This window comes from Podarcis vaucheri (genome assembly GCF_965113315.1).
Source record: "Podarcis vaucheri genome assembly, chromosome: 6".
NCBI classification, from domain to species: Eukaryota; Metazoa; Chordata; class Lepidosauria; order Squamata; family Lacertidae; genus Podarcis; species Podarcis vaucheri.
In genome coordinates this window covers 73,655,147-73,669,323 of record NC_138764.1, presented here as the reverse complement: position 1 = coordinate 73,669,323, position 14,177 = coordinate 73,655,147, and the positions used below count along the sequence as shown (strand labels likewise).

Below are 14,177 nucleotides of genomic sequence, written 5' to 3'. Positions count from 1 at the left end.
GCGAAATAGACTCCCACAAGAGATGGCGGACTCTCTTTTCTTGGAGGTTTCTAAGCAGAGGTTGGAAGGTCGTCTGTCATGGATGCTTCAGATGAGATTCCTGCATTGCAGGGGGTTGGACTATGGGACCCTGAGGGTGCCTTCCAACTCTACAATTCTGTTATTCTATATGTATGCCTTATTCCTAAATCTCACATTATGGATTCTTATATTTAGAGAATGAATAAAGTTTTTAAAGATACCTGGGAGAAAATTATGTTCCCATTAATTCCCTGGCCTATCAGTACTTAACTAGGCAAGAAACAAAAACAAAACTCAGTTCTATATATTACCTGCCTCTTTTTCAGTATCAGACTCTGAAGCTTCATCTTCCTCGGCTTCTTCTTCTTCCTCAGAGCTGGAGCTACTGGACTCTTTGTTTTCTTCTTCCCTTTCTAGACATTTCAGAGTGTCTGCCTCATAAAGAATCTTCTCTTTGCTGAAGTACAAGTGGTTGAGAGAGGTATTCACCACAATGGCATAAGTTAGCAAAATGTTGTGCTTTTAAGAAGCTGACGATATCAGAACACAGATAAGGCTTTCTATGGAATCATTCCTGCACAACAATGTGAGCAACTTCCACCCTTAATATAACAATCCACTAGCCTAGGCCCAGTGTCCAAAGCTTCTATCTGTACATATGTTCAGGTTTCCCCCACAGTTTTCAATTTCAGCCATCTTCTTTTAATCATTTTTATTTTATGTTTTATTATATTTATATGGCATTTTCCCTCCAAGTAGCTCAAGGTGCTGCATGTGGTTCTCCCTTCATAACATCCCTGTGGGGTAGGTTAGGATGATGGCTCAAGAGCACCCAGTGAGCTTCACGACTGAGTCAGGATTTGACCTCTAGTCTCCAAGTCGTAGCAAGTCACTAACCATAACTGCACAGTGGCTCTTTTGTCAGTGGAGTGGTGAAACTGACTAGATGAGCTCCTGATCTGGGGGAGGAGCACACATTCTTCAATAAAAGGTAATTTAAAAACAAATACATAATAGCTTCCACATGACTGCCTTATCAGTTGCAAAATTCACTGGTGCCTCACCATGTTACAGATCATGCTAGTGACTTGACTTATAGAAGCTCAAAATGGGTTACTTTCTTTCACAAATTTATAGGCCGCTTGACAGCATAAAGTCTTTGAAGCAATATACACAGTAAAAATGGAATAAGACACTGAAACACATGCTCTAAAAACAATAAAACGAATGCAGCAATCTCCAAAACTATTTCCTACCCCATCCCCACAGAAATGCTCACATCAAATGCTGCAAGACACCCATACCATGTACTTTGAGATCTTACTTTTTGAATAGCCCACTTTGAAGTTTCCCATTCATATCAGCTTCTATTAGCTTGTTTCTTGTCTCTTCGCTGCGCAGCTGTCAAAAGCATAATTAGAAAGCTGTTTTAAAGAACTACTAATGGATCCGGTAGATCATTTTCACTATCTCCCTTCTCAAATTCCATTATTATTAAGCTTCCCAGACATTTTCTACAGTTAAGGGCTTTCGACATTACAGTGGTATTTCAGTTTAAGAACAACTCTGTTTAATAACAATTCGGTTTATGAACTCCGCAAAACCGGAAGTAGTGTCCCAGTTTGTGAATTTTACCTCGGTCTAAGAACAGAATCTGAAAAGTGGAAGGCACTGGTGGCGGGAGGTCTCATTAGGGAAAGCGCACCTTGGTTTAAGAACGGATTAAATTCGTAAACCAAGGTACCACTGTATTTGCATCATCTTGGTACTTTTAACTCTGATCCATTTCAATTTAACATCTCACAAGCAATTCTCAGGTTATTGACATACAAGTCCATGAATACTGTACTAGTTAAACGGAATAGCCAGAAACTCACCATATTTTGTTTCTTCTGGAGCATCTCTAAATGTTCAACCAATCCTTCATCGGCAACATCAAATGGTGTCTGACCCTGATGGTATATGCAATTAGCAAACAAAGGCAATTTAGGATGGCATTTCATTAGTTTGGAAAGGAGATTCTTTATGTTTATTAAGCAAAGTTTATAATGTACATTTCTTATTCCAGTAATTGGCAAGGCTTTGAAAGCAACTTTAGAATTTACCTACTTTTTCCTTGGGAAAGGACTGGCCATATCTTTTAATTATATATTAGCTCCCAAGTTAAGCATGCATTTTGTTATACAAATTGATTATCGTAGGATAGACCAGCCAGAGGCATGGAACAGGATATAAATGATGGAATTTATAAAAAATATCAGTTAATATCTTGCAATAAAATTAGAGTACTATTCTTACACTTGTAGCTTTTGATATCAGTCAAAAAAAAGTTGGGTTAGGCTGAGCCAGTACAGATATAACATTTTCAATGCTACCACTTCCAGACAACCACTAGCTAAAATCCCTCATAACAAGGGTTTGCAAACACATTTTAAAACCCTGGTTAGTATTAACCATGGTTAGAATTGGTGCATACAGAATCCTGAACCATGTAATATGTTTTGGGACAGGGGGCAGTCAGAGGAAAGCTTGTCCTTGAGAGTAAAGGGACTGGGGGAGGGAATGCATGATCTTGTAGTTATCTCCTAGGCTTTCAGTTATGGGCAGGATTTTATGAGCATCTCTATCAAACATTATAGCAAAGGAAACAGGATCAATGGGACATAATAATAATAGAGTTGGTGGTGGTAACTGAATAAATTAGAGTTCTTACCCCCTTTCACTATGAAGTCCCAGAGCAGGTTACAACCATTTAAAAATACAATACTAAAATAAATTACGGTCAAGAGAATAAGGTGAGCCCAATAGATGTATCTTATGTATCAAAAGCTGGGGTAAAAAAAAGTGCCTTCAATTTACGGCAGAAACTAAGCAATGAAGGTAACTAAAAACTTTGGCAGGATTTGAGTAATGCTTGCAATGTACTAAAAATTAAGGTAAAAATGGATGATTTAAGAAAAATAGCGAAAATAAGTGAAGCAGTTGAAAAAGATTGAAAATGGTAACCATGGAAAAGCAAAGCGGAGTCAAAGGAGTCAAGGAATCCTAAATGATGATGTTGATGTTTAATGTTTGAATTTAAATTTGCAATGGAAAGCTCAATAAAAAAGATTGGGGGTGGATGACTAAGCAAGGTGCACCTCAATGGGGAGGAAATTCCACAGCTAAGCAGCTGCCACAGAGAATGCCCTCTCCCACCCTGAACTTCTGAGGATTGTGAAGCTAGCAAAAGGATGCCCCCTGCTTGAAGAAGTACTTGAAGAAGTTCAACTGACCATTGGCCCATCTTGTCTTCTTAGAGCTCACTGAAGGGGACTGACTAGGTGGGTTATTAATGCTTTATCAGAGGAGGACGAGGTACAATCTGCCCTTCTTCAAGCAGCTTTTCTACCAAACTCTATGTGAGTTTGTCAGCCAAATCATAATCACAGTCTTAGAGCAACACCCAAGTCATAATGCAGACTAATGAAGATCCAAGAAACTTAGCAGTTAAAGCAAATTTGAGCCTTGCTCCATAAACATTCCCCAAAACAGAAACTTATAATGATGGCAGTGACCGCCTGCTTTCTTACATTATACAGTAGTAAACCAATAAACGATCCTTGAATATTTTTAAGGAACAACATCAAGGCCATATGTTCCATACAAGCTAATGGTGCCTCTAAATATTACTACTGCTTCTACCTCGTTCCACCTCCACCAACAGTTTTAATGCTGCAGAAATGATCCACTTTGAATGATTAGGGCAAGCGTTAATTCAGATGCCTTATTTCATCAGGCATGGAAATATGACTTGTGAGGCATAGGACCTTCTTTGAAAATGATATGATAAATGATGTTTCATGTACCATTCACTAAAAGCAAAGACAAGAACTACTATTGGCACAAAGCCCTGCACATTTCTACAAAGCTCATGGCAGGTACCGCTTGCCTGGCCTGATTTCACCAAGGGTTTTCTTGTTTGCCACATCATCCCATACACACTAACTGGTTTATCATCTCATACTGTCAGTCTCCATCCTCACTCCAGGCAGCAAACTAAAACTCTTCGAAAGACTGACAAATCCCCAGGAACATCCAAAACTGGGAGTGAGGTTTTAATGGAAGCCCTTAAAAAAAACCAACTCACCATAGAAACAATTTCAGCTTACATGTAGCTGGGGAAAACAATGCCATGGTCCCTCATGCAGAAGAATATTTTCAGCCTTCCAAAACCTTACACTTATATTTCTCTCCTTCGGGGGGGGGGGATTATCATTCCCACTCTGTAACCCCATCCCCTGTTGCATTTTAGAAATCAGTACCGAGGCCAGTTAAATAAATTAAGGTTTCCTCCTGCTGTTCCCTTCTTTATCAGCACTGAAAACACCACCAAAATACCCCAAAGCACTTTGTAAGTGGTCTCATTCTCGAAGCCTAACTTTTTTTTTACCCCTCTCTAAGGACTGTAGAGTAAGTGCAGAACCCAGTCTACTATCCCAGGGGTCTGTGAAGGGACTTGGTTCTTTTTGCTACTCTACCTCCTCTTTTAACTCCTAGAAGACACTGTAAATGTAGACATCATAGGCAAGGGAAAGTATAGCAGTGGTGGCAGCAGCCACAGCAAGAAGGCAAGACATCACAGTTCTGATATTGACAGAAACTTAAAATCAGGCTTCCTCAACCTCGGCCCTCCAGATGTTTTTTGCCTACAACTCCCATGATCTCTAGCTAGCAGGACCAGTGGTCAGGGATGACGGAGGGGCGAGGTTGAGGAAGTCTGCTTAAAATCATAATTTTCTAGGTTGCTGCAGGGTGGCAATACACTTTTGGGTGTTTGCGAGCGTGTGTGTGTGTGTGTGTGTGTGTGTATTAGTCTATAAATTTTCAGGAAGCACCCATTTGCTCTAGCTCAGAAGTCAATTGACACATCTACAGTTAGCACACTGCCAAAATATGATGCAGTGTGGGAAGGCCTTTCTCCATCAGTTTTAGCTAAAAAGAATACCAGATAAGAGTCCAATCATATGCATAGACATTACACAAGGTAGAAAGTAGCCATCTGGACTTTTGGCCCGAAAGATTTCAAATGGCCTATCACACTGAAAATAGAAATAGACACAGTAGTCAAAGAACACACACACCAAAAATGTATTTTCAACAACACCTTTCAAAATACATTTCCGCTGACAGGGAGAATAAAATATGTGCATAATACAACCTATTCAATTGACTAAAGCCAAGTAACAGACAATAATTATATATGCGCAATTTAAGTGCATGTTTGGCTTGTCAAGGAACATCTTGCTACTGGGGGCTCTTGCATTACTAGTCTACAGCTCACTAACCAGCTTGTTCCTGATGTCCATGTCACACAGTGCTTCAGCCAAGATAGAGCAAGCTTCCTTTACTCCCCAATGTGCAGCAGCATGGAGTGGAGTCCAGCCATCATTGTCCTGGACATTCACATCATACCCAGCTTGGATCAAGAGCCTAAGAAAAACAAGTGAGCAAGAATGGCAGCAGTTCAGTCATGCAGCTTAAGAACGTGCAGTGGGCTTTATGAAATAGGTTTATACTCTGTGAGAAAGACAAGTGTGGTAAAGCAGACAGCTCAAAGTGTTCCAGTGATGGGTGGAAGCAAACCTGGAAAGAAAAGGAAGAAGTTGCAGGAACAGCATCCTCCAGTATGGGCAAATGTGCCATTACCCAATATACCAGAGGCATAGGCAAACTCGGCCATCCAGATGTTTTGGGACTATAACCCCCATCATCCCTAACTAACAGAACCAGTGGTCAGGGCTGATGGGAGTTGTAGTCCCAAAACACCTGGAGGGCCAAGTTTGCCTATGCCTGCAATATACAATATAGTTTTATACTATAGGCCCATCTAGCTTTTAAAACTCCCAGGGGCCTTGGTGGGACACATAACTTTTGTTGTTGTTGTTGTTGTTGCTGTTGTTGTTGTTGTATAAATCTAACCACTTACATAACTCATTTTATTAATAACCATAGTGTTGGCTTTGATGATGTACCTGTTTTTGTGTTGTCCAATAAATAAATAAAGTGCAAAGCCAATATTCCTAACTGTTCTGCAACCTTTTTATAGAATACATGAATGGAGTTTGAGAAACTATGGTACTCTTAAACTAGAGTGCAGTAGTGTCTCAGGCAGAAGTATTTCCTAACCTTCCTAACTGAGATTCTTCTGAAGATTCCATATTAAACAGGAGATCTTCTGTATCTATTTTGCCACTGAACTTTCACCCCTTCAACAATGAATTCCTTCTTAGCATAACAACTGGAAAATTACCTGCATGCTGTTTACTTTTCCAAATTCCTCTTCACTTCCTCTCTGATGAACTGCTGTTAGTGTGAAACAATGACACCCATTTATTTTACTCCACAATGTTTTTCATATATTGGAATATGAGGGGGGTGTTAATCCTACACAACATTCCTGGCAGGAGAGAAGCGCTAGACAAGTGAATATAAGGCTGTGTTGTGAATGGTAGTGAAGGTTGTTTCCCTACTGCCATCCAACTAGGCGGCTGTCATTTCAGTGTCTTTTATATCTGCATGTTACTATGGTTACATTTTTTAAAATCCCACTGTTGATCACTCCCGCAATGCACAGCTCAGAAAATAAATGAACTTTCAGAGGATGCGTTGGACAGATTTCAAAGCAGGGAAACAATGAAGAAGGAAGTATTCAAAAGAATTGTCAAAAATTATGCAGCAGATATGTGCTTGTTGCTCCCACTTTGCTTTCACCTCCTTAGGCTAGGTCCAGACTTAGACTGTAATCCTATACAAACTTACCTGGGAGTAAGTTTTACTGAACTCAATAGGACTTACCTCCAAGCAGACAGGTATAGGATTGCACTGCAAGCTACAAAAACCTAAGTCTCATTGGTGTCAAGTCGCAACCAACTTGTCACATTTATTTCAATGGGATCTAAGTTCAGCTGAGTCTGGATCTAAACTATTGTTTAAAATAATTACTAAATATTTAGAGATTGGCTTTTAAAACAGACACCTTCAACTGGCACAGTGCAATCACTTAATAAGGAGCACATCAGAAAAGATTCCAAGAATTCTGATATTTCTTAGTATTAACGTCACTAAAAACCTGGTGAAACCAGGTGCAGAAAACCTGCAAAGGCCCATGACACCATCCAAACACTGCAGCTAAAATCTGGTGCTGTGTAAGTAAACTGAGAGAACTAACATTTGTAAAAATGTTTACCAGAAGCTACCTCAACAAAAAAAGCAAGCATACCAACACAAACTGAAAAGTGCTGGCTAGCAAATGTTCTCCTTACCAAGAAACTAAACACTTAAGTAAGCACATAAATGTAATGTTCAATAAAGCTTTTCTACACTGCTGTTCTGGGTCAGCAAACTGAAGATCTGCCTTGGAAAAGTAACACAAAGCAGGTAAATATTACCATTTAAATCTATCAATCAACTAAAATCAAGTTAACTGGTACTTTTTCCTCGAGTTGATAATATGAATACATTTCATACTTACAGAGATCAAGACCATACTGATCTAGCAGCTAAGCCTCTACGTTGCAATTACAGCCCTAACCTGCAATAGCTATCCTTGAAAAACCTATCCTAGCCATTAGCCAGATGTAAAAAACCCTACAAAACCTTACACTTCCCCAGCCATGCTGTTAGTTTGTGTATATCTTATAAAAGCTGCAGACAATGAATTATAACAAAATAAATCCAACCAAAGCCAACTATCAGAAAATCCTGGAGACCTTCATTTACAAACAAGCGAACAAGTATAGAAACAGACAACTGAAATACAGCATATGTCCCATCCTTACAAGGCTAGCTCCAGAGGATGGAGAAATCAGGTATTTGAAAGGGCTCAAGATTAATCAAAGGTCCATCATACAAAAAAGTACTATTATTCCTATTTTCTTTGGAGAAACCATAGCAACCAGTGAATTTTTAGTGTGTACCAACAGCCTCTTTCGGGTTAAGGGGGCTCACAAATAACAGCTAGCTCTACAACTAATATGTTGCAGCTGGGACTTCATCCTTAGCTGCTGGTGGTAAGAGCTAGCAAGAGAATATGCAGTAATTTTACACTTAGGTTTAAGATAAAAGTTGAAAGCCCACTTCCACTGAACTTTAATCCCTGAAAATCCCAAACAGAAGAAGAAAGGGCAGATGCATTAAATCACTGCGTATTAAAACACATCTAGTACTATTGGAATAAATAGTACCATAATCCAATCCAATCCAATCCAATAGTCTCATATTCCAGTACCAGAAACCTGTAGAAATCTCTCTTCACAGAGTCATTTTTTACAAGAGTACCATTAGGCCATGGTTTATTACAGCTAACAATGGAAACAGATCAGTACCTCATCACCTCAGAGTAGCCTTTAGCTGAAGCTACGTGAAGAGCTGTAGCACCAGTTCGGGGCTGCTTCCTATCTTCAATTTTTCTCCTGTTTAGCCATTGCCGTGCATCCTGCAGCATTTGTTGCTCTTCTGCTTTTCTTGCTTGATCAAGATCTAATCCTGGAGAAACAGACAACAGGTGTAAAAAGCCTGAAGTAGAACAAAAATAATACAAAGGAGAGGATACAAGTTTTATAACAAGTTCATAATTTTGTCGTCCTTAATGTACTGCCAATTAATTTAATTGCACAAAGGGTTGAAGGGGCCAGTATATTTAAAACTAAGATTGCACAATTAATATGGCTCATTTTATCTAAAACTTGAAGGAACACCACAAAAACATTAAAGCTGCTGAGAATAGAGTTGAATAAAATCTCAACCATGTATTTTTGCACATCAAATTTTTTTCAAGTCATTTAGGATTATGAAAAAGAAGTTACAAAGAATTAAAGTTCTTTGTAACTTTCCATAACTGGAAGTGCACACAGTGTAGCTGAACAGCACAAGTACTTTGAAGTTAAATCCTGATTAATATGTGAACTCCAACAATAAAAACAGTTACTAAGCTTTGCTAAAAGGAAGTAGAATTGAAACAGTTTCATTTCCAAGGGAACATGCTAACATGTATTCAGAAAGGATTGCACTTTCCACAGCAGCACCCTGTGTGCCCTCCAGGCAATCTCCCACATTTCTCTAATGTTAAAAGGGCTATCACCAAACTGTCAAATCAAATAAATAAAATTACCTAGGTACTGTGCTGTGGACCAGCTGTTTGTGCAATGTTAACCTTGCTGTTACAAAGAAAAACTGAAGCAGCACATCAATCCTTCTACACATGTCAATCAGGAAAGTCCACATCTCCTCATAGGGTAGCATTTTAGAATGCCTGCACAGAAAGACTGAGCTGCATAGAATGACTAAGCTGGTATAGTTGCAAGCGCCAAAAATAACTAGTGTGGGAAGGGAGGGAGGGTGATGACAGTAAGACAACTTTAAGCTTTGTAAATACTCCAAGAAAAGGAAAGCAACATTGTCTCAATACAAAACATACCTTAGGCTTGTTTCAAACAAGGATCAACACATTGATAATGCACACACTCTGCAAAAATGACAACTCTGATGTTGAGGCCTTTGGCAATTGCCAGCAGAAACAATAAAATGGGTTTTTACATTTAGCACAAGCAAAAACCCAAGACAAAAGCAACAGCAGTTGGTTTGGGCCACAAACATACAGAAGGGATGGATGATCCACATTTTCAGAATATTTATTTTCCTTTGTATACAGCCTAACTTAAGAGAACAAACAAAATGCTTTACTTTAGAAATGTACTTTTGCGTGGTGTCACTGTTCCTAATGTTTTATTTACTAAAGTGAAATTCCAGGCCCCATTTATAACCAAAGTATATATGCTTTTCTTATTAAAACCCCACAAGACTGAGGAGTGGTTAGTAAGACATACAATTTCCTTACCTTGTTTCTTTACTTGTTCCAAGAGCAGATCCTTCATGGCTGCTTCCTCTGCAAGGTCAGATGGGACTTCACCTTCACTGTTCACAGCAGCTACGTTGGCCCCATGACTTATCAGATACCTACATGAATGAGAGCCAGATTGAGACTGGACTTCACAGCACGAGGTCAATATCTGGCTTTGTGTTTATACTTTGCCAGTAAATAGCAAAACACTGAATTCAGATTTTTTGCAGCTAGTGATAGTGATCTCCCTTATCACAAGACCAGCCATGCAAATAGCTATTACTGTTAATTTGCTTAACCAATTAAGATACAATTCTTTATGAAACTTTCAAATTTTGGAAACAACCAGAAAATTCAATTTTTTTAAAAAAAAATTCTTGAACTGTTTTTGCTTAAGTTTATTTTAAAAGGACTTTTCCCCCTTAGTATGCATGTCTGGCTTATACAGTGGTACCTCTGGATGCGAACGGGATCCGTTCCAGAGCCCCGTTCGCATCCTGAAGTGAACGCAACCCGCGTCTGCATGTGCATGGGTCGCAATTCGCTGCTTCTGCGCATGCGCGTGATGTCATTTTGAGCATCTGCGCATGTGCGAGTGGCAAAACCCAGAAGTAATGTGTTCCATTACTTCCGGGTCGCTGTGGAGCGTAACCTGAAAACGCTCAACCCGAAGCTACTTCAACCCGAGGTATGACTGTATAGACTTTTTGTACAGAAATAGATCGTCATCCATAGAGCTGGCCTGATAATCCTACAATTTCGCTATTTATCCTACATTCTTGTTCAGAATTCCTCCTCTTGCTTCAGTGTGAGCCAGATTATTATCTAATAAACTATTAGTTTTGTGGCACTAGCTAACATTTCATGTGGTTTATATATCCAAAGGAAATATGAATCCTTTTTGAGCTACGGTGGTTATAGTTTGCTTAGACACATGATTGGATCTGTCATTTTAAATTAGTACAGTGGTACCTCTGGTTGCGGATGGGATCCATTCCGGAGCTCCGGTCGGATCCCAAGGTTTTCACAACTGGAGGTGCCTGTTCTGCGCATGCGTGCGGCACGGTAGAGCGCTTCTGCGCATGCACGTGCGCAAAACCTGGAAAAATACTTATGGGTTTGCCATGTGCCTATCCTGAAGGATGCATAACCAGGAGGATACATCAACCATTCATACATTCCCCCCCCACACACACACACTCACTTCTCTGAAAAGGAGATAAGTCATTTAATATTTCCAGTATCCAGGTCACACTGAAACTCACTCACTCTGCTATGTTCAGATAGCCACAAGATGCAACCGCATGAAGTGGGGTCCAGCCCTCGTTATCTTGCTGATTTACATTGGCTCCGTATTCTATCAGAAACTTTACCATGTCCAGGTTCTCATCTATACATGCCTTAGGGTAAAGAAGGGAAGGGAAGGGGAGGGGAGAGGAAAGGAAAGGAAAGAGAGAGGTCAAGGTGTTAAAATTAGTAATCTACTACCGTTTTAACAACTGTAAATGATACCAGGGGCATCTCAACCACACTGAGCCTGCCTATCTTTCAGCCCCCTCTGACATCTCCATAAGATTTTGCTGTCACTTCCCCACCTCCACAGAGCTGAAGGCTGAACCCACCGTAAAGTGATCTTTTGGTATTTGCTTTAGGAATGGCATGAAATTCCATGGAGCAGGGAAAGGTTTGGAACATGCTGTTCCAGGAAAGCTTCAATGAAAGAGAATGTGTCAGCACACTCAATGGAATGAAATGTGGCGAGAATTAAGGCAGTGAATCCCAAGCACGAATTCAGATAAATTCTCAGTCAAACAAATCAGAACAATTGCAGACTGGACACTTGTCCTTCTTGTATATCAAGCCACAGAAGAAGAAAAAGAATGTTGTACTAATAGCTTACCATGCAACCCTTTCATAATTAAAAATAAAGAATCGCTTAATTTTTATCAGTTGTCTTTGTTCTACCATGGTGAACACAGAGAAATATTTTGTAGTGACCAGATCAACATTATTTTGAATCTGAGTGGGTAACACGTTAATTATAAAAGGCAAAGATTGGAAAGGGAATTAAACAATGCACACTCTGGAGTGAAAAGTGTACTTTACAATAAGCGAAATTTACTTGGTGAAGCTAATTTTACTCTGAACTCAATATAAGAACACAGTTGCCTAAAGAAGAAATTCAGCCTTCAGAACCTGCACTACAGCTCCAAGGCATTCAGCATGAGGTTTCTTCATATTAGAAGTGAAGGGTGTGTGTGACTCACATTAAAACCATTTCACCTCACTCTACCTCCTCATCCCAGGGCTAGAAACGCTTCATTACCAAGCGAATCAGAAAATAAAAGTCAACGGAAAGTAAATACTTGTGTTGTTTGGTTGGTGAAGTCACACATTTTTTATTTCAGAAGTTATTGTGCTCAAATAATCAGAGACTATAAAATAAAAATGAATAATCACATATATGGCCCCAGAAATGATCCTGGGAGTTATAAGTTGCCACTTCCTTGATCCTAGCACCCTGTGACAATTTTACTAACCCTTGGCTCCAGCAGAAAGTCCACAACAACAAACATAATACATGGACCTATGCACTGTGAATATGCCCACCCTAAAAAAACAGGTGTTTTTATACATAGAAAATCAGACTTTAACAATTCACAAGTATCTGGTACTTATTCAGAAAATCTGTGTAAGCTGTAACATACTTTCATTGAATTTTTAAAAATGCTATAACTGCTTTTTCTTAACCATGAAAAAACAATTTAAGTAAAACATATCAAGCGTTAGATCCAAATACCTTTCTCATCCCAACCTCTCCCCAAATGTCAGAGACCAGGCTGAGGAGTACAACACTGATGAGGAATGGTGGGAGCCTACCCCTCCCCCTGCTCATGGCCAGGATCCTGAAACTCCACAGTAGCAGTGGAGTAGTGTTGATTTGGAACAATGGTTTGCTGAGGGGCACAGTTTGGAGGACAATAGTTGGGAAGAACTGGGAGATGAACAGCAAGAAGAAGAAAAGGAAGAGAGTGAGCTAGCAGACTCTTTCTCACTGGAAGATGTGCAGCCTCTCAGGAGCCCTCCTGAATAGAGCAGGGTGTGGTACAAATATCTGTAGTGTGGACATATGGACATTGCCCAAATTCAGGTGAAAGCACTTTATGTAACACCTGATCCAGCCACATTTCAATGTTTTCAACAACAATAAAAATTTGTTCACTCTGAGCAAGTCATTAGTAAAGACTTAATTCATTTCATAGATATGCTCTCAAATCTCTCTAAAACACATTTCAAAATAGTTTCATTATAGTAAAGTTTCAAATGGGGAAGGGTAGCATGGCTCTGTCAGTGTTCATTACTAAAAGCCCAATGCTAAAATAGACATTTACATTGTCTAATCCAACTTATCCAAAGATAACTGCAAATTTGGATCAAGATCATTACAATCTGGCTAACTGGCCACTGTGACATTTTTTAATCGCCCCGCTCAAACTTGTTTTTTAGTGCTATACACTTTAATTGTTTGGGGCCTGTGGAAGGCCTGATACTTCCAAGTTTTATTGAGTCTCATGTTCACACATTAGCATGATTTGTAGCAATTAGATACCATGTTAATTTTTGGCACAAAAAGGTTATTTAAAGACATGTGTACAGTTTCATATTTATCATTTCAAGGGGAAGGGCAGTGAATAAGCAATGTGTATTTCCTTGCTTCAGGTATCTCTTGATCAAATACTGAAAACAGGCAGTTTTCAAAGTTTTGGATCCAAATAGAGAATGCACCTGGAGGTTCACTTGGGTTCTGAAGAAAAGGAGCAGGTAAGTTTATATCATATAAAGATAAAAGCAGTTAGCAGGACTAAGAATTCAGGACCAAGCAGTCCACCACTACTTCCTTTAGCTAGCTACAAAACTACTATGAGGTTATGGATGGATGGGTGGATTGAAAGAAAGAAAGAAAGAAAGACAGTGGGTTGGACCCAAACATACCCTATCAAAAAAGGAAAGTGGAAGCTTGTAACACAAGAAAAGTGAACTGTAATCCAAAAATGCCTCATGCATTTACAAGCCTTTCATTTAGGTTGCCAGATCATGCATTTACAAAGCGAACACTAACAGCCAAGGCATAATAAGTTACTAGACTGCAAAAGAACCACTATGGTTGGGGCACATGGAATTCCCTCACTGCAGACCTTTCCAATGAATACCTGCATTCACTCTAGCTGCTAGGGCTTGCTTTGCAACAGGAACATATCAAAAAACTTTTGCCCCC

General features: G+C 39.5%; 1 protein-coding gene across 9 annotated transcripts in view; it reads right to left on the bottom strand.

The window, feature by feature from the left end:
• The window catches only part of PPP1R12B (protein phosphatase 1 regulatory subunit 12B), a 107,051-nt gene that overhangs the window by 78,455 nt on the left and 14,419 nt on the right, over positions 1-14,177 (bottom strand). For all 9 annotated transcript variants that reach the window (XM_082227403.1, XM_082227404.1, XM_082227409.1 and 6 more), the window contains exons 2-8: positions 11,171-11,301; positions 9,899-10,017; positions 8,388-8,547; positions 5,349-5,493; positions 1,899-1,973; positions 1,346-1,422; positions 333-478 (exon numbers count right to left, since the gene is read on the bottom strand). In XM_082227403.1, coding sequence (XP_082083529.1) covers positions 333-478; positions 1,346-1,422; positions 1,899-1,973; positions 5,349-5,493; positions 8,388-8,547; positions 9,899-10,017; positions 11,171-11,301 — 853 coding nt within the window. The remainder of the gene's footprint in view (positions 1-332; positions 479-1,345; positions 1,423-1,898; positions 1,974-5,348; positions 5,494-8,387; positions 8,548-9,898; positions 10,018-11,170; positions 11,302-14,177) is intronic.